Below are 22,260 nucleotides of genomic sequence, written 5' to 3'. Positions count from 1 at the left end.
CGGCAATACCGCAGTGCAGCTCATTAAGGCTGCATTGGGAGGGAGGGGTGTACACTAATTGATTGATTCATTGTATAATTAAAATCAATAAAAGATTATCACAAAATATTTTCATAATCAATTGGCTAATCGCATAACTAAACCACTAGTGCTTCATCCGAAGATGTATCTTTTAGAAATTTAATTAAATAAGTCATTTATAAAAAATTAAATAATTAATTGATTACTCAATAAATAATTAATCGATTAATCAATAAATAATTAATAGATGAAATGATTAATCAATAAATCAAAAATATCCTTGATAGCCACATCACTTGGTCACTCATGTCCAAATATTAGCTTTCCAGCTCAAAAGGTGCCTGAGATATTGGCCAAATGAGAAAGAAAATAAATAAATGATTAATAATGAAAATAAATAAATAACAAGTACAAATACATTCAAAGTACACCGCCCCATGCCAAATAATTAAATATGCTGCAGCGCGGCATTGCCGGGGCGCCTCTGGCGCCCGGCAATACCGCAGTGCAGCTCATTGAGGCTGCATTGGGAGGGAGAGGTGTACACTAATTGATTGATTAATTGTATAATTAAAATCAATAAAAGATTATCACAAAATATTTTCATAATCAATTGGCTAATCGCATAACTAAACCACTAGTGCTTCATCCGAAGATGTATCTTTTAGAAATTTAATTAAATAAGTCATTTATAAAAAATTAAATAATTAATTGATTACTCAATAAATAATTAATCGATTAATCAATAAATAATTAATAGATGAAATGATTAATCAATAAATCAAAAATATCCTTGATAGCCACATCACTTGGTCACTCATGTCCAAATATTAGCTTCCCAGCTCAAAAGGTGCCTGAGATATTGGCCAAATGAGAAAGAAAATAAATAAATGATTAACAAGTACACATACATTCAAAGTACACCGCCCCATGCCAAATAATTAAATATGCTGCAGCGCGGCATTGCCGGGGCGCCTCCGGCGCCCGGCAATACCGCAGTGCAGCTCATTGAGGCTGCATTGGGAGGGAGAGGTGTACACTAATTGATTGATTAATTGTATAATTAAAATCAATAAAAGATTATCACAAAATATTTTCATAATCAATTGGCTAATCGCATAACTAAACCACTAGTGCTTCATCCGAAGATGTATCTTTTAGAAATTTAATTAAATAAGTCATTTATAAAAAATTAAATAATTAATTGATTACTCAATAAATAATTAATCGATTAATCAATAAATAATTAATAGATGAAATGATTAATCAATAAATCAAAAATATCCTTGATAGCCACATCACTTGGTCACTTATGTCCAAATATTAGCTTCCCAGCTCAAAAGGTGCCTGAGATATTGGCCAAATGAGAAAGAAAATAAATAAATGATTAATAATGAAAATAAATAAATAATAATCATAAAAAAATTAAATTGGTAATCAATTTGGTCAGAGAACACATAAACTACCACTATTTCATCAGAATCTGTAACTTAAAAAAAAAATTTTTGGGGTCATTAATCGAATAATTAAATAATTAATCGATTAATTGATTAATTAATAAATCAAAAATATCCTTTGCAGCCAAATCACCTGGTCATTGGCATGTCCAAATATCAGCTTCCTAACTCAAAAGGTGCCTGAGTTAATAATGGTCAGAAGAGAAATGAAATTTAATTAATTAAATAAGTACTTAATTAAACGCTAATAATTAAATAACTCCTCAATTAATTGATTATTCAAAAAACAAAAAATACCGTATTTGACAAAGGACTTGCTCACGACTGTGCCGAAATTTCAGCTTCCTAGCTCAAAGGATGGCTGAGATATCGTCCGGACAACCAAGAAAGAAAGCAAACAACCAGAGTGAAAACTGAGTACTCTCTTTCAGCGTGCGTCACTGCCGAGCCCCCTTTGGTGCCCGGCAATGACGATTTGCAATGCCTGGAGATGGCATAGGAAAGGAGCGGTGTACAATAATGAAAATAAATAAATAATAATCATAAAAAAATTAAATTATTAATCAATTTGGTCAGAGAACACATAAACTACCACTATTTCATCAGAATCTGTAACTTTAAAAAAAAAATTTTTTTTGTCATTAATCGAATAATTAAACAAGTACAAATACATTCAAAGTACACCGCCCCATGCCAAATAATTAAATATGCTGCAGCGCGGCATTGCCGGGGCGCCTCTGGCGCCCGGCAATACCGCAGTGCAGCTCATTGAGGCTGCATTGGGAGGGAGAGGTGTACACTAATTGATTGATTAATTGTATAATTAAAATCAATAAAAGATTATCACAAAATATTTTCATAATCAATTGGCTAATCGCATAACTAAACCACTAGTGCTTCATCCGAAGATGTATCTTTTAGAAATTTAATTAAATAAGTCATTTATAAAAAATTAAATAATTAATTGATTACTCAATAAATAATTAATCGATTAATCAATAAATAATTAATAGATGAAATGATTAATCAATAAATCAAAAATATCCTTGATAGCCACATCACTTGGTCACTCATGTCCAAATATTAGCTTCCCAGCTCAAAAGGTGCCTGAGATATTGGCCAAATGAGAAAGAAAATAAATAAATGATTAATAATGAAAATAAATAAATAATAATCATAAAAAAATTAAATTATTAATCAATTTGGTCAGAGAACACATAAACTACCACTATTTCATCAGAATCTGTAACTTTAAAAAAAAAAATTTTTTTGTCATTAATCGAATAATTAAATAATTAATCGATTAATTGATTAATTAATAAATCAAAAATATCCTTTGCAGCCAAATCACCTGGTCATTGGCATGTCCAAATATCAGCTTCCTAACTCAAAAGGTGCCTGAGTTAATAATGGTCAGAAGAGAAATGAAATTTAATTAATTAAATAAGTACTTAATTAAACGCTAATAATTAAATAACTCCTCAATTAATTGATTATTCAAAAAACAAAAAATACCGTATTTGACAAAGGACTTGCTCACTACTGTGCCGAAATTTCAGCTTCCTAGCTCAAAGGATGGCTGAGATATCGCCCGGACAACCAAGAAAACAAGAAAGAAAACAAACAAGAAAACAAACAAGAAAACAAACAAGAAACCAGAGTGAAAACTGAGTACTCTCTTTCAGCGTGCGTCACTGCCGAGCCCCCTTCGGTGCCCGGCAATGACGATTTGCAATGCCTGGAGGTGGCATAGGAAAGGAGCGGTGTACAATAATTAATCGATTAATTGATTAATTAATAAATCAAAAATATCCTTTGCAGCCAAATCACCTGGTCATTGGCATGTCCAAATATCAGCTTCCTAACTCAAAAGGTGCCTGAGTTAATAATGGTCAGAAGAGAAATGAAATTTAATTAATTAAATAAGTACTTAATTAAACGCTAATAATTAAATAACTCCTCAATTAATTGATTATTCAAAAAACAAAAAATACCGTATTTGACAAAGGACTTGCTCACTACTGTGCCGAAATTTCAGCTTCCTAGCTCAAAGGATGGCTGAGATATCGTCCGGACAACCAAGAAAACAAGAAAGAAAACAAACAAGAAAACAAACAAGTACAAATACATTCAAAGTACACCGCCCCATGCCAAATAATTGAATATGCTGCAGCGCGGCATTGCCGGGGCGCCTCCGGCGCCCGGCAATACCGCAGTGCAGCTCATTGAGGCTGCATTGGGAGTGAAAGGTGTACACTAATTGATTGATTAATTGTATAATTAAAATCAATAAAAGATTATCACAAAATATTTTCATAATCAATTGGCTAATCGCATAACTAAACCACTAGTGCTTCATCCGAAGATGTATCTTTTAGAAATTTAATTAAATAAGTCATTTATAAAAAATTAAATAATTAATTGATTACTCAATAAATAATTAATCGATTAATCAATAAATACTTAATAGATGAAATGATTAATCAATAAATCAAAAATATCCTTGATAGCCACATCACTTGGTCACTCATGTCCAAATATTAGCTTCCCAGCTCAAAAGGTGCCTGAGATATTGGCCAAATGAGAAAGAAAATAAATAAATGATTAATAATGAAAATAAATAAATAATAATCATAAAAAAATTAAATTATTAATCAATTTGGTCAGAGAACACATAAACTACCACTATTTCATCAGAATCTGTAACTTTAAAAAAAAAAATTTTTTTGTCATTAATCGAATAATTAAATAATTAATCGATTAATTGATTAATTAATAAATCAAAAATATCCTTTGCAGCCAAATCACCTGGTCATTGGCATGTCCAAATATCAGCTTCCTAACTCAAAAGGTGCCTGAGTTAATAATGGTCAGAAGAGAAATGAAATTTAATTAATTAAATAAGTACTTAATTAAACGCTAATAATTAAATAACTCCTCAATTAATTGATTATTCAAAAAACAAAAAATACCGTATTTGACAAAGGACTTGCTCACTACTGTGCCGAAATTTCAGCTTCCTAGCTCAAAGGATGGCTGAGATATCGTCCGGACAACCAAGAAAGAAAACAAACAAGTACACATACATTCAAAGTACACCGCCCCATGCCAAATAATTAAATATGCTGCAGCGCGGCATTGCCGGGGCGCCTCCGGCGCCCGGCAATACCGCAGTGCAGCTCATTAAGGCTGCATTGGGAGGGAGAGGTGTACACTAATTGATTGATTAATTGTATAATTAAAATCAATAAAAGATTATCACAAAATATTTTCATAATCAATTGGCTAATCGCATAACTAAACCACTAGTGCTTCATCCGAAGATGTATCTTTTAGAAATTTAATTAAATAAGTCATTTATAAAAAATTAAATAATTAATTGATTACTCAATAAATAATTAATCGATTAATCAATAAATAATTAATAGATGAAATGATTAATCAATAAATCAAAAATATCCTTGATAGCCACATCACTTGGTCACTTATGTCCAAATATTAGCTTCCCAGCTCAAAAGGTGCCTGAGATATTGGCCAAATGAGAAAGAAAATAAATAAATGATTAATAATGAAAATAAATAAATAATAATCATAAAAAAATTAAATTATTAATCAATTCGGTCAGAGATCACATAAACTACCACTATTTCATCAGAATCTGTAACTTAAAAAAAAAATTTTTTTGGGTCATTAATCGAATAATTAAATAATTAATCGATTAATTGATTAATTAATAAATCAAAAATATCCTTTGCAGCCAAATCACCTGGTCATTGGCATGTCCAAATATCAGCTTCCTAACTCAAAAGGTGCCTGAGTTAATAATGGTCAGAAGAGAAATGAAATTTAATTAATTAAATAAGTACTTAATTAAACGCTAATAATTAAATAACTCCTCAATTAATTGATTATTCAAAAAACAAAAAATACCGTATTTGACAAAGGACTTGCTCACGACTGTGCCGAAATTTCAGCTTCCTAGCTCAAAGGATGGCTGAGATATCGTCCGGACAACCAAGAAAGAAAACAAACAAGAAAGAAAACAAACAAACAAGAAACCAGAGTGAAAACTGAGTACTCTCTTTCAGCGTGCGTCACTGCCGAGCCCCCTTTGGTGCCCGGCAATGACGATTTGCAATGCCTGGAGATGGCATAGGAAAGGAGCGGTGTACAACAAGCAAGAAAACAAACAAGAAACCAGAGTGAAAACTGAGTACTCTCTTTCAGCGTGCGTCACTGCCGAGCCCCCTTTGGTGCCCGGCAATGACGATTTGCAATGCCTGGAGATGGCATAGGAAAGGAGCGGTGTACAACAAGAAACCAGAGTGAAAACTGAGTACTCTCTTTCAGCGTGCGTCACTGCCGAGCCCCCTTCGGTGCCCGGCAATGACGATTTGCAATGCCTGGAGGTGGCATAGGAAAGGAGCGGTGTACAATAATCATAAAAAAATTAAATTATTGTACACCGCTCCTTTCCTATGCCATCTCCAGGCATTGCAAATCGTCATTGCCGGGCACCAAAGGGGGCTCGGCAGTGACGCACGCTGAAAGAGAGTACAGTAGTGACCCCTAATTCCGAACGCCCCTCATCTCGAACTACTCTAATTCCGAACCGTAAATTCGAGAAAATTTTGTCCCTAATTCCGAATGTATTTCTATAACCGAACCGCCAACATAGCGTTAGCGTCGTTCATATTTCCCGCCGCGAGCGTCGAGATTTTGAAGGCTTTGAAGAACCTATTGTGCCTGCTATTGTAGCATTGGGTCAGTCCATGGGCTTGGAGGTGAGTGAAGAGGATGTGGAGGAGTTAGTGGAGGATCACAACAAGGAACTCACCACAGAAGAACTTCAGCACCTCCACAAGATGCAGCAAGAAGAAGTGGCAGTGGAAATTTATTCAGAGGAGGAAGAGGGAGCTAGTGGTAACATTTCCAGTGCTGAAATTAAAGAACTGTGCTTCCATTGGTCTAAAACACAGGCCATTGTTGAAAGGTGGCACCCTAATAAAGCAGTGGTTAACAGGAGCATTAACTTGTTCGGTGACAATGTGATTGACCACTTCAGAAAAATTAAGAAAAGTCGCCAACACCAGGCAACTTTGGAGAGGTGGTTCTCTAAAGAAAGCAAGCCTAGTGAGCCCCAACCCTCTACAAGTGGTGTTAAGAGACAAAGAGAGCAAACACCAGAAGCACAGTCATCTGATGTTAGCTTGGAAGGTGCCTCACCTTCCAAGCAATAAAACCCTCTCCCTCCTTCCTCCTCTCCAGCTTCCACATGCACCATCAGAACTCTCCACTAAGGTAAATGCAGTTATTTTCATGTTAGTACATTTATTTCTTGTTATTATTATTACCTTCGCAAAAGCGGAAGGTTATGTTTTGATCGCTGTGTATTTATTTGTATGTCTGTGTGTGTGTATGTTAATCGCATAACTCAAAAAGTATTCAACCGAATTGCATGAAATTTGGTGGGATGATTGGTTATTATACGGGACACATTTGATTAGATTTTGGGAAACAGATTTGCTCAAATTCTGACTATTTTTAACTCGATCGTATTTCACTCAAAGTTATGAGCGACTGAAGAAGAAGATGTCCATCCAGGACGTCATCACTATAACGCGATCTCCCGCGATCATTTCAACCTCAAAAAAAATTATAATTGCAGATTTGACAATAGATGAGGCATATTAACAAACGAATGAAACAGATTTGCTCAAATTCTGACTATTTTTAACTCGATCGTATTTCACTCAAAGTTATGCGCGACTGAAGAAGAAGATGTCCATCCAGGACGTCATCACTATAACGCAATCTCCCGCGATCATTTCAACCTCAAAAAAAATTATAATTGCAGATTTGTCAAGAGATGAGGCATATTAACAAACGAATGAAACAGATTTGCTCAAATTCTGACTATTTTTAACTCGATCGTATTTCACTCAAAGTTATGAGCGACTGAAGAAGAGGATGTCCATCCAAGACGTCATCACTATAACGCGATCTCCCGCAATCATTTCAACCTCAAATGAAATTCAAATTGCAGATTTGTCAATCGGGGAGGCATATTAACAGACGAATGAAACAGATTTGCTCAAATTCTGATTTTTAAAAATCGATCGCATTTCACATAAAGTTTGAGGTACTAAAGAAGAAGAAGATTCGTTTAGCTTCTCAGATAAAATAAATCATTCTGTCTGCAATTTCAGGTTAATTACCTTCGCAAAAGCGGAAGGTTATCATTTCTAAAAATAGCACAATCACATTAAAATTTCATACATATTGTACTTGTTTGTATGTCTGTGTGTGTGTGTGTGTGTGTGTGTGTATGTTATTCGCATAACTCAAAAAGTATTCAACCGAATTGCATGAAATTTGGTGGGATGATTGGTTATTATACGGGACACATTTGATTAGATTTTGGGAGCAATCGGGTCAAAGGTCAAGGTCAAGGTCACGAAAAGGTCAAAATCGTATTTTTATTTGTCATAACTCGGTCAATTCTTATCCGATTTGCATGAAATCAGCACCAAACTGTTCACTGTTCTGTTCCCTACACTCCCATGCCAAGTACAGAACAGTAGCTGCGGCGAAGGTATGCGCTCTACCGAGTGCCCGTTCTAGTTATTATTATTTGATATTTAGGGCATTTACTCATCTTATTTTACCTTGAATCATGTGTATTTGCAGTTAACAGTGTCTTGATAATGGATTTTTGGGGTCCAGGAACGGATTAATTCACTTTCCATTATTTCTAATGAGGAAAATAGTTTCTAATTCCGAACTTTTCCCAATCCGAACTTCCGCTGGAACGAATTAAATTCGGATTTAGAGGTCCCACTGTACTCAGTTTTCACTCTGGTTTCTTTCTTGTTTGTTTGTTTTCTTTCTTGGTTGTCCGGACGATATCTCAGCCATCCTTTGAGCTAGGAAGCTGAAATTTCGGCACAGTAGTGAGCAAGTCCTTTGTCAAATACGGTATTTTTTGTTTTTTGAATAATCAATTAATTGAGGAGTTATTTAATTATTAGCGTTTAATTAAGTACTTATTTAATTAATTAAATTTCATATCTCTTCTGACCATTATTAACTCAGGCACCTTTTGAGTTAGGAAGCTGATATTTGGACATGCCAATGACCAGGTGATTTGGCTGCAAAGGATATTTTTGATTTATTAATTAATCAATTAATCGATTAATTATTTAATTATTCGATTAATGACAAAAAAAATTTTTTTTTTAAAGTTACAGATTCTGATGAAATAGTGGTAGTTTATGTGTTCTCTGACCAAATTGATTAATAATTTAATTTTTTTATGATTATTATTTATTTATTTTCATTATTAATCATTTATTTATTTTCTTTCTCATTTGGCCAATATCTCAGGCACCTTTTGAGCTGGGAAGCTAATATTTGGACATGAGTGACCAAGTGATGTGGCTATCAAGGATATTTTTGATTTATTGATTAATCATTTCATCTATTAAGTATTTATTGATTAATCGATTAATTATTTATTGAGTAATCAATTAATTATTTAATTTTTTATAAATGACTTATTTAATTAAATTTCTAAAAGATACATCTTCGGATGAAGCACTACTGGTTTAGTTATGCGATTAGCCAATTGATTATGAAAATATTTTGTGATAATCTTTTATTGATTTTAATTATACAATTAATCAATCAATTAGTGTACACCTCTCCCTCCCAATGCAGCCTCAATGAGCTGCACTGCGGTATTGCCGGGCGCCGGAGGCGCCCCGGCAATGCCGCGCTGCAGCATATTTAATTATTTGGCATGGGGCGGTGTACTTTGAATGTATGTGTACTTGTTAATCAATTTGGTCAGAGAACACATAAACTACCACTATTTCATCAGAATCTGTAACTTTAAAAAAAAATTTTTTTTTGTCATTAATCGAATAATTAAATAATTAATCGATTAATTGATTAATTAATAAATCAAAAATATCCTTTGCAGCCAAATCACCTGGTCATTGGCATGTCCAAATATCAGCTTCCTAACTCAAAAGGTGCCTGAGTTAATAATGGTCAGAAGAGAAATGAAATTTAATTAATTAAATAAGTACTTAATTAAACGCTAATAATTAAATAACTCCTCAATTAATTGATTATTCAAAAAACAAAAAATACCGTATTTGACAAAGGACTTGCTCACTACTGTGCCGAAATTTCAGCTTCCTAGCTCAAAGGATGGCTGAGATATCGTCCGGACAACCAAGAAAGAAAACAAACAAGTACACATACATTCAAAGTACACCGCCCCATGCCAAATAATTAAATATGCTGCAGCGCGGCATTGCCGGGGCGCCTCCGGCGCCCGGCAATACCGCAGTGCAGCTCATTGAGGCTGCATTGGGAGGGAGAGGTGTACACTAATTGATTGATTAATTGTATTATTAAAATCAATAAAAGATTATCACAAAATATTTTCATAATCAATTGGCTAATCGCATAACTAAACCATTAGTGCTTCATCCGAAGATGTGTCTTTTAGAAATTTAATTAAATAAGTCATTTATAAAAAATTAAATAATTAATTGATTACTCAATAAATAATTAATCGATTAATCAATAAATAATTAATAGATGAAATGATTAATCAATAAATCAAAAATATCCTTGATAGCCACATCACTTGGTCACTCATGTCCAAATATTAGCTTCCCAGCTCAAAAGGTGCCTGAGATATTGGCCAAATGAGAAAGAAAATAAATAAATGATTAATAATGAAAATAAATAAATAATAATCATAAAAAAATTAAATTAGTAATCAATTTGGTCAGAGAACACATAAACTACCACTATTTCATCAGAATCTGTAACTAAAAAAAAAAAATTTTTTTGGTCATTAATCGAATAATTAAATAATTAATCGATTAATTGATTAATTAATAAATCAAAAATATCTTTTGCAGCCAAATCACCTGGTCATTGGCATGTCCAAATATCAGCTTCCTAACTCAAAAGGTGCCTGAGTTAATAATGGTCAGAAGAGAAATGAAATTTAATTAATTAAATAAGTACTTAATTAAACGCTAATAATTAAATAACTCCTCAATTAATTGATTATTCAAAAAACAAAAAATACCGTATTTGACAAAGGACTTGCTCACTACTGTGCCGAAATTTCAGCTTCCTAGCTCAAAGGATGGCTGAGATATCGTCCGGACAACCAAGAAAGCAAGAAAGAAAGCAAGAAACCAGAGTGAAAACTGAGTACTCTCTTTCAGCGTGCGTCACTGCCGAGCCCCCTTTGGTGCCCGGCAATGACGATTTGCAATGCCTGGAGATGGCATAGGAAAGGAGCGGTGTACAACAAACAAACAACCAAGAAAACAAACAAACAAGAAACCAGAGTGAAAACTGAGTACTCTCTTTCAGCGTGCGTCACTGCCGAGCCCCCTTTGGTGCCCGGCAATGACGATTTGCAATGCCTGGAGATGGCATAGGAAAGGAGCGGTGTACAACAAACAAGAAACCAGAGTGAAAACTGAGTACTCTCTTTCAGCGTGCGTCACTGCCGAGCCCCCTTCGGTGCCCAGCAATGACGATTTGCAATGCCTGGAGATGGCATAGGAAAGGAGCGGTGTACAACAAACAAACAACCAAGAAAACAAACAAACAAGAAACCAGAGTGAAAACTGAGTACTCTCTTTCAGCGTGCGTCACTGCCGAGCCCCCTTCGGTGCCCAGCAATGACGATTTGCAATGCCTGGAGATGGCATAGGAAAGGAGCGGTGTACAACAAACAAGTACACATACATTCAAAGTACAACGCCCCATGCCAAATAATTAAATATGCTGCAGCGCGGCATTGCCGGGGCGCCGAAGGCGCCCGGCAATACCGCAGTGCAGCTCATAGAGACTGTATTGGGAGGGAGAGGTGCACAATGCACTTTGGCGTCCGTTGATGCTGCACTGCGTGCATTGTGTACAAATGCACTTCTGAGGTAAATGTGCACAAATAATACTTCTGAGAGTGACATCGGCGGGCAACTAAAGTGCCTGCCGATGTCACCATGTGGCACCTTGAAACAGAATTGGGAGGGGCTGTTGTACAAAAAAGACCATAACGATTTGGTATTATATTTATTGAAATGACGTAAGTTGGCAAATTGTCCACATTTTCAATGCATAGCAAAATGACTCATATGTTCAGTTGTTCACCCATAGAGCATAATAACAGGAGTGAAACAAGTACAGACAAGTACACATACATTCAAAGTACACCGCCCCATGCCAAATAATTAAATATGCTGCAGCGCGGCATTGCCGGGGCGCCTCCGGCGCCCGGCAATACCGCAGTGCAGCTCATTGAGGCTGCATTGGGAGGGAGAGGTGTACACTAATTGATTGATTAATTGTATAATTAAAATCAATAAAAGATTATCACAAAATATTTTCATAATCAATTGGCTAATCGCATAACTAAACCACTGGTGCTTCATCCGAAGATGTATCTTTTAGAAATTTAATTAAATAAGTCATTTATAAAAAATTCATTGATTACTCAATAAATAATTAATCGATTAATCAATAAATAATTAATAGATGAAATGATTAATCAATAAATCAAAAATATCCTTGATAGCCACATCACTTGGTCACTCATGTCCAAATATTAGCTTCCCAGCTCAAAAGGTGCCTGAGATATTGGCCAAATGAGAAAGAAAATAAATAAATGATTAATAATGAATATAAATAAATAATAATCATAAAAAATTAAATTATTAATCAATTTGGTCAGAGAACACATAAACTACCACTATTTCATCAGAATCTGTAACTTTAAAAAAAAAAAATTTTTTTGTCATTAATCGAATAATTAAATAATTAATCGATTAATTGATTAATTAATAAATCAAAAATATCATTTGCAGCCAAATCACCTGGTCATTGGCATGTCCAAATATCAGCTTCCTAACTCAAAAGGTGCCTGAGTTAATGGTCAGAAGAGAAAGGAAATTTAATTAATTAAATAAGAACTTAATTAATCGCTAATAATTAAATAACTCCTTAATTTATTGATTAATCAAAAAAAAAAAATACCGTTTTTGACAAAGGACTTTCTCACTATTGTGCCAAAATTTCAGCTTCCTAGCTCAAAGGATGGCTGAGATATCGCCCGGACAACCAAGAAAGAAAACAAACAAACAAACAAACAAGAAACCAGAGTGAAAACTGAGTACTCTCTTTCAGCGTGCGTCACTGCCGAGCCCCCTTCGGTGCCCAGCAATGACGATTTGCAATGCCTGGAGATGGCATAGGAAAGGAGCGGTGTACAATAACAGGTAACAATGTAGCAAACACAGATAACAGGTAACAGCATACGCAATACCTCTTAGTAGGTATTGGAGGAACATACTGCTATTGGAGGAATCTACCAAACCTCTCTCTAGCATGCAAAAATGGTCATAAATTCAAACAATTCCAGAACCATGGTAGTATCATCAAGAATCACAGACTGTGTTTCGAAACATTTTTGTTTTAGAGCAACTTCTCTCTGTCCATCATGTACAATATTGGTATAACCACATTCAGTTTCTTAATCCTCTTCAAACATTTACTTTCTACATAACTCACAACCCTTTACTTTCCACATAACAACAACTATATAACTGGTAGAAAATCATACTGATGTAGCTTTGTGGTCACCATGAAAAATAGTAAAGCAACGAAAAACAAATGTAAAGGGAAATGAAGAACGCAATAGGATATGGTCTTGTTGTCCTCCATTTATATATTATGTAACTGCTTTGAAAGCTTGTTGGTACAACCACATTCACTTTCTTACTCCTCTTCAAACATTGACTTTGTCTTTCCTTGCTGTAACTCCTTCACTGGTAGAAAATCGCACTGATATAGCTTTGTGGTCACTATAAAAATTAGTGAAGCAACTAGAAACAAATGTAAAGGGAAATTTCGAATCCAATAGGATATGGTCTAGTTGTCCTCCATTTATATGTGTCATGGCTTTCAAAGCTTGAACACACCCAGTACTTTCACAAATGTACTTCAAATGATCTTCCTTATGTGTAAGACCTGAGAGAGTATCCATATTGAAGTCACCCATTATAATCTTTGCATTTGAATTGCATTCAGTTGCTCCAATGAAGTTCGTAAGATCTGCGAGATCACTTCTTTCATATTTTGGGTGAAGGTAGAGGAACATAATTAAGGCTACATTTAACTTACATATGATTATTTGACCTTTTCCTGAAGCTAGTTTAAAGCCTGAGCATGAAAGCCAAACTAAATCTGTATTCTTTTTCTTGTAAATGACTAATCCCATTGATTTCGACGAAACATCGATTCTTTCAACTATTTCGAAATCTTCAAGTGCAATCATTGAATTGTCTACATCAGGTCCTAGTTTGGTCTCAGCTATGCACAATAAATCAGAAAACCCTAAATTATTATCTTTTCTTAAACATTCAAGATGATCAGCATCTTGCAAACCGTTAATATTGATATATGAAACCTTGTAATCAGTTAACACCATATCATCCTTTGAGCACTCGAATGCCTTCTCATCCAAAAATTTGGGTGAACATTCATGAACAGCAGATGCTTCCAGTCGAGCTAATTCTTGTTTTACAGATGGATGACAATAAATATAACCTCTTTGAAAATTCTTCAGAAACACACCTTCTAAAGTTCTTGACCGACTGACAGCAACAAAGAAACAACCATGTTGTCTTGTAAAACTTTGACATTTTGTTGTGTAGTCGACCATAACTCTGTCTCTCGTGATTCCTTGTGCTGCATTGCAGGTAATGGCATATGCAAGTACTAATGGATATTGAGTCCGCCGAAAACTTACTCTCTCTGTTGATTTTTTCCATGTTACAATCTCCTTCAATGGCTTTATCGGTACTGCATACCTGTCTAGGCTACACTTAGCGTTGCAGATACTTCTTGTCATGACACCGGTATCATCATCAAACCTACACCAAACAATGCTATTTTTGGTATCCACATCAACTACATAACCAAATGTGCCATTAGTTATCTTGTCAACTTTATTGATGTTGCTTGTAATTTTAATAGGTGCACCACTCTTTAGGTGAAGAAGATTTGGAAGACCCTTGAGTTGTGTTTCGTTAGCTTTGCTGAGATCAGGCATAACATAACTTTTCTTACTTGGAATATCTTTTGCTGGTAAAATATACGAATCTCCATGTAGCCTCTGAATCTGTTCATCATTAAAAGCATCCTTGACCTCATGTGTTTTTGCAATCAAAACTTGCTTCCTATCTTTGTACCAAGCATTTTCATTTCTCGTTGGACATTCCTTAACCCGAGATTTGAGGACCTCTATGTCTTCATATGTTACTTCGTCCCTACCTATACGTGTCTGAAGTTCAGAGAAAGCAATGTCATCTTTAGATCTCATTTTCTGAGTTAGCATATACATTCTGATGTATCGTTTCCATGTATTCACAGCTGTAAAATTTGCACGTGCTCTGATTGTAGGTGTTTCAAATATTCGCTTGTCTAGAACAGGTGGTAGTTGTAATAAATCACCAGTTATTATTATGCTCAAACCTGCAAACGGTCCATCTTGTTTTCCAAGAATCTGTTCCAACCTTTGATTTATCTTGAAAAACAAATTACTTCCCACCATACTTATTTCATCAAGAATTATTATCTTTACTTGCAAGAAGTCGTTTGCAAGCTTGGCCTCACTTGAAAAGTTCAGAAGTCGTTCAAAGTTTTCACCACCCATCATTTTCAACTTCCCATGGATTGTATCCCCTGATTTCAGGTGCTTGGCTGCAGCAGCTGTTGGTGACATGACCAATAGAAGCTCCTTGTTTAGATCTACACCTGATTTCATGTGTTTCACCCACAGTGCTTGAATGAGTGTATTGATCAGGTACGTTTTTCCAGTCCCAGGATCACCACTGATGTACAAGCTGAACTGTTGATCATCTGGCATCTCAATCAAGTCATCAAATATTTTAGGTTGTTGCTGATTTAAAGAGTTGATGTTTTTGTTTAGCTTTCGTCTTTCTTCAATATTGACTGATTTTCCATCATAAATCCTTGATGCCTTTTTCATAAAATCAAGAATTTCCTCATTTGTTGTTGTTTCTTCTTCAACATATTCACTTGGTTCCTCTACTTCATCATCGTCAGTCATATCAAAATTCTCAAGCTCAACCAAGAGGTCCTTATTTGATTCAAATTCCTTCCGCTTATTATCAACCTCTTCATGAACATCTCGGTATTTACTAACTATGCTGTTATAATCATGTATTTCAGCAACTTCATTTCGGAAGGGACAGAAAAGCATCATTAGTGCCTTCATGTAAGAACTCTCATCATCACTGCTAAGGAAGTATCTTATGATAGCCCTTCTCTTTCGCTTTCTGAGTGTCCCCATGTTGTTCATTAAGACAAGAATGCCAGCATGTGATTCACATTTTTCATCCTCAACATCAGAATTATCATCTTCCGGAATATTGTCCAAGTTATTGTCTTTCTTGTTACCCCGATTATAAATGTCATAGTCACTTGTGAACTCTGCCAAGGTCAATTTGTCAAGTGATGCTGGCCTGTTTTCATAATAAAATAAAATAAAAAAATAACCACCTTTAGAGGCCATTTTTCCCCGCAAGGCGGGGGTTGGCCTTTTTCGGGAACCGTGGTTGTTGTTGTTTTTTGGTCCCCTTTTTGAAGCAATGTTTTACGGCCGGATGCCCTTCCTGACGCCAACCCTTTTTGCCGCCTTTAACGACAAACAGGGAATTACCAGTGAACTGGTACTCAAACTGGTACTTTCATAATATTGCACGATATTTGGGTAGAATATGTCGTCATTGTCACCAAGATCTTCAATGTTTCCTTTTAGCAGGCCGTCTCTTTTAGCAGGTGGAGCAGTGTTTATAAACTTCTGTTTCCTTGAGAAGGCACACATTTTGTATCCAAAAAGACGGTATATGAGTTCCTGGAGTGACACTTCTCTTGTATCATCAAGTACCTTCCCCAGCTTCTTAAGTTTCACATCTTTTGAGTCTCCACTTCGAGATGATTGCTCCTCAATTGCTTGAAGCAACTTGCTTTGTCCAGTCTCGGCTTTCAGTATATACCCACAGCAATACTCTGCAACACTGTAAGGATCACTAACAGCTTGAAAGTCCATATTTGCATTGTCTGCTTCTAATAGGCTTGGATTGAAGTTATTAATGAAAACATCTTGGCATGAGCGTTTGTAAAAAACTTGTAACTTTCTTTTGGTAACAGTCGACCTTAGAGCCTCTAGGACGAGGTAGACCTCATATGGCATGCCTAACCTATCCAGCGTTTCAGGAAAACTCATGGCTAAGAACTTTGAGCGACATTCAGAACCATATGTTTGTCTCAAGATGTATTTCTTTATCTTGGTGGCATTGACTTTAGCTGTCTTTATATTTTCAACAGGTGTATCTTTGGAAAATGCCTCGAGCACTGTTGTCCTCATTATGGGATATTTGGGGAAACCAAAGCGACATACTGGTAAAAGGAGCTCCTCACCTTTCTCTTTTCCATCTAGTGCACCATGACCTTCTGTCTCTTTTATTGTTATTAATTTCCGACCTTTCTTCTCGCAGGTAAAAGTATGGTTATGTGTTTGGTATTTTGCTATTAGATTATTAATACCAGCGTTGTCTGATTTAATTTCCTTAGTTGTCTTAATTATGCTGTCAATGAAGGTTAGGAAACTCTCTTTTGAGGACTCACTGTTCACATCAACAGCTGGTAGAGGATTACCTGCCTCATCAGCCAACCAGAGCACACAATGGGCATGCGCACTTCCTCTTTGCTGAAATTCAATTCTGTAAAAATAGTCAACTACCTTGTACTTTCCTAAGCTACTAGGTTTCTGTAATGCCTGCAAAAGTGTTCTAAACCTTGCATCGAAATGGTGGACAACATCTACTGGGTATTTCTTGAGAAGCATATACTTCTGTTTTTTGCTCAAGCCTTCAACTTCCTGGGTTGCCACGTGTTTATTCTTTTCCTTTTCTAATAATGCCTTCATTAGTTCTATCCAGTTGAGCTCATTTGCACTCTTTGTGTAAAAGATATGAGGAGACCCCAATTGACGAAGCATGGCAAAAAGCTTTTTCTTATTCTCTTGGAAATAGGGTGCTGTACCTCTCACATTTTTAAAAGCCTTAAAGCCCAAGTCTGTTCTTTCCATGTATGCCCTGTCCATGTCCTTGATAGATTGCTTTGTATATTTAGTTCTATCCATTTTGGTCTTTCTGAAGAATGTTACACGCGATCTCTTTATTTCAAGTGCTTCTTTGACATGATATAAGAAGCAAATATACAAATAATCATTAATGTATCGGCGGTCTATTCCATTAAGCCTTTGTTTGATGTAATTGCTAAACATAACCCCTTTGTCTACATATGTTGATAAGTAGCCTCCAATACCATGAGGAAACAAATGAGGGAAAGCTTTTTCCTCAATGTTAACAACATCTTTCCAGTTTACAAATTTACCTTCTGCAGTCGGTGCCAATACAACTTTCTTCCAAGGTGTTGAATAATTATTTTCAGGTGTAGTTGTCCGCTCATGAGTCAGAATTAACTCTGCCACCAAGTCAGTAGCTCCATTTGCTCTATCAGTTTTAGTGTTGAATGTCTCTAACATTGTGTCCTCGTTAATTTCTGTAATAAAATCAGGAATATTGGCATCACTGCTTCTTTGTTCCTGCTGGCTTCCTTGAGATGGGCTTCTTTCTGCAGCATCTGTGTTCTCTTCACCATTTTGAATAATACCTTCATCCTCATCAGTTTTACCTCCTGAGGCATCTTGGGCATCTCTATTAGCAAGTGCTTGTGTGATAAAGTCATCCAACCTTCCTCCATCAAATACTTCTTCTTTAAAAAGAGGATTATGCAGTTTGAAGTAATTGAAATATTCTAGAACTTTGCTCTTCGATATCACCTCCTCTACGACACTGCCTTTGTAGTTTGGCTTTCGTTTCAGGGAGATTGGTATAAATTCCTGATTCCGGGGCAATATTTTCTCCATTGACTGCTTCACATCAGCTTCAACTGTTATCATTGCCCCCCGCACTTTGAAGTCTGGTGATCTTGGCAAGTGAGCAATTCTGATGAAGGGAATGATCAGTTTCAATAAGAAGGCCTCGCATTTGTAAAGTTTCATAGACTCATTTTCAAATTTGTTTGACAGATTGGATATAATGAACTCAAAGGCTTTCTCATTGCAATTTGGAACTCCACCTTTTTTTATTGTATCCTTACATGCCTGGCATACGTAATAATTGCCATCCATGGATACAGTCTGATCATTGATTGTCAGCTTACTTAGCTGTTCTCCATGGAAAGTTGTCTTTGCTCCCTCAAATATTATTTTAGTCATGCTGGACTTTGGGCGATATCGGCACTCTGACACACATATGTAATTCATTGAAGTGTTTTCAATAAGCTTTTCTTTGCAAAATTCAAAGCCTAATAACCTCTGATATTGATTCCGATCTCTCTGTCATTCAAGTCTTTTTCTCTTTTCTACCTCAGTTTCTGCAGCTATTCGTTTTTGATCACGAGATTTTTGTTCTTCTAATCTTTGACTTTTCTCTACCTCAGTTTCTGCAGCTATCCGTTTTTGATCACGAGATTTTTGTTCTTCTAATCTTTGACTTTTCTCTACCTCAGTTTCTGCAGCTATCCGTTTTTGATCACGAGATTTTTGTTCTTCTAATCTTTGACTTTTCTCTACCTCAGTTTCTGTAGCTATCCGTTTTTGATCACGAGATTTTTGTTCTTCTAATCTGAGACTTTCCTCTACCTCAGTTTCTGCAGCTATCCGTTTTTGATCACGAGATTTTTGTTCTTCTAATCTTTGACTTTTCTCTACCTCAGTTTCTGCAGCTATCCGTTTTTGATCACGAGATTTTTGTTCTTCTAATCTTTGACTTTTCTCTACCTCAGTTTCTGCAGCTATCCATTTTTGATCACGAGATTTTTGTTCTTCTAATCTTTGACTTTTCTCTACCTCAGTTTCTGCAGCTATCCGTTTTTGATTATGTGATTTTTGTTCTTCTAATCTTTGACTTTTCTCTACCTCAGTTTCTGCAGCTATCCGTTTTTGATCACGAGATTTTTGTTCTTCTAATCTTTGACTTTTCTCTACCTCAGTTTCTGCAGCTATCCGTTTTTGATTACGAGATTTTTGTTCTTCTAATCTTTGACTTTTCTCTACCTCAGTTTCTGCAGCTATCCGTTTTTGATCACGAGATTTTTGTTCTTCTAATCTTTGACTTTTCTCTACCTCAGTTTCTGCAGCTATCCGTTTTTGATTATGTGATTTTTGTTCTTCTAATCTTTGACTTTTCTCTACCTCAGTTTCTGCAGCTATCCGTTTTTGATCACGAGATTTTTGTTCTTCTAATCTTTGACTTTTCTCTACCTCAGTTTCTGCAGCTATCCGTTTTTGATTACGAGATTTTTGTTCTTCTAATCTTTGACTTTTCTCTACCTCAGTTTCTGCAGCTATCCGTTTTTGATCACGAGATTTTTGTTCTTCTAATCTTTGACTTTTCTCTACCTCAGTTTCTGCAGCTATCCGTTTTTGATTATGTGATTTTTGTTCTTCTAATCTTTGACTTTTCTCTACCTCAGTTTCTGCAGCTATCCGTTTTTGATCACGAGATTTTTGGTCTTCTAATCTTTGACTTTTCTCTACCTCAGTTTCTGCAGCTATCCGTTTTTGATTATGTGATTTTTGTTCTTCTAATCTTTGACTTTTCTCTACCTCAGTTTCTGCAGCTATCCGTTTTTGATCACGAGATTTTTGTTCTTCTAATCTGAGACTTTTCTCTACCTCAGTTTCTGCAGCTATCCGTTTTTGATCACGAGATTTTTGTTCTTCTAATCTTTGACTTTTCTCTACCTCAGTTTCTGCAGCTATCCGTTTTTGATTACGAGATTTTTGTTCTTCTAATCTTTGACTTTTCTCTACCTCAGTTTCTGCAGCTATCCGTTTTTGATTATGTGATTTTTGTTCTTCTAATCTTTGACTTTTCTCTACCTCAGTTTCTGCAGCTATCCGTTTTTGATCACGAGATTTTTGTTCTTCTAATCTTTGACTTTTCTCTACCTCAGTTTCTGCAGCTATCCGTTTTTGATCACGAGATTTTTGTTCTTCTAATCTTTGACCTTTCTCTACCTCAGTTTCTGCAGCTATCCGTTTTTGATCACGAGATTTTTGTTCTTCTAATCTTTGACTTTTCTCTACCTCAGTTTCTGTAGCTATCCGTTTTTGATTACGAGATTTTTGTTCTTCTAATCTTTGACCTTTCTCTACCTCATTTTCTGTAGCTATCCGTTTTTGATCACGAGATTTTTGTTCTTCTAATCTTTGACTTTTCTCTACCTCAGTTTCTGCAGCTATCCGTTTTTGATCACGAGATTTTTGTTCTTCTAATCTTTGACTTTTCTCTACCTCAGTTTCTGCAGCTATCCGTTTTTGATCACGAGATTTTTGTTCTTCTAATCTTTGACTTTTCTCTACCTCAGTTTCTGCAGCTATCCGTTTTTGATTATGTGATTTTTGTTCTTCTAATCTTTGACTTTTCTCTACCTCAGTTTCTGCAGCTATCCGTTTTTGATCACGAGATTTTTGTTCTTCTAATCTTTGACTTTTCTCTACCTCAGTTTCTGCAGCTATCCGTTTTTGATTATGTGATTTTTGTTCTTCTAATCTTTGACTTTTCTCTACCTCAGTTTCTGCAGCTATCCGTTTTTGATCACGAGATTTTTGTTCTTCTAATCTGAGACTTTTCTCTACCTCAGTTTCTGCAGCTATCCGTTTTTGATCATGAGATTTTTGTTCTTCTAATCTTTGACTTTTCGCTACCTCAGTTTCTGCAGCTATCCGTTTTTGATCACGAGATTTTTGTTCTTCTAATCTTTGACTTTTCTCTACCTCAGTTTCTGCAGCTATCCGTTTTTGATCACGAGATTTTTGTTCTTCTAATCTTTGACTTTTCTCTACCTCAGTTTCTGCAGCTATCCGTTTTTGATCACGAGATTTTTGTTCTTCTAATCTGAGACTTTTCTCTACCTCAGTTTCTGCAGCTATCCGTTTTTGATCACGAGATTTTTGTTCTTCTAATCTTTGACTTTTCTCTACCTCAGTTTCTGCAGCTATCCGTTTTTGATCACGAGATTTTTGTTCTTCTAATCTTTGACTTTTCTCTACCTCAGTTTCTGCAGCTATCCGTTTTTGATCACGAGATTTTTGTTCTTCTAATCTTTGACTTTTCTCTACCTCAGTTTCTGCAGCTATCCGTTTTTGATCACGAGATTTTTGTTCTTCTAATCTGAGACTTTTCTCTACCTCAGTTTCTGCAGCTATCCGTTTTTGATCACGAGATTTTTGTTCTTCTAATGTTTGACTTTTCTCTACCTCAGTTTCTGCAGCTTTCCGTTTTTGATCATGCGATTTTTGTTCTTCTAATCTTTGACTTTTCTCTACCTCAGTTTCTGCAGCTATCCGTTTTTGATCACGAGATTTTTGTTCTTCTAATCTTTGACTTTTCTCTACCTCAGTTTCTGCAGCTATCCGTTTTTGATCACGAGATTTTTGTTCTTCTAATCTTTGACTTTTCTCTACCTCAGTTTCTGTAGCTATCCGTTTTTGATTACGAGATTTTTGTTCTTCTAATCTTTGACCTTTCTCTACCTCAGTTTCTGTAGCTATCCGTTTTTGATCACGAGATTTTTGTTCTTC

At 35.6% G+C, this 22,260-nt stretch overlaps 1 protein-coding gene across 1 annotated transcript in view; it reads left to right on the top strand.

Annotated features, from left to right (window-relative positions):
- LOC137423499 (glutamate receptor ionotropic, kainate 2) overlaps positions 1 to 14,301 on the top strand; it is a 469,702-nt gene extending 455,401 nt beyond the window's left edge. Inside the window, exon 14 of the mRNA XM_078773570.1 lies at positions 14,279 to 14,301. Within this exon, the coding sequence (XP_078629696.1) occupies positions 14,279 to 14,301 (23 nt within the window). The remainder of the gene's footprint in view (positions 1 to 14,278) is intronic.
- The last annotated feature ends 7,959 nt before the right edge of the window (positions 14,302 to 22,260 follow it).

This window comes from Myxine glutinosa, chromosome 3, assembly GCF_964187855.1.
Source record: "Myxine glutinosa chromosome 3, kmMyxGlut1.1, whole genome shotgun sequence".
NCBI lineage: Eukaryota > Metazoa > Chordata > Myxini > Myxiniformes > Myxinidae > Myxine > Myxine glutinosa.
Note: the sequence above shows the minus strand (reverse complement) of the source record. Positions and strands in the feature narration are given on the sequence as shown.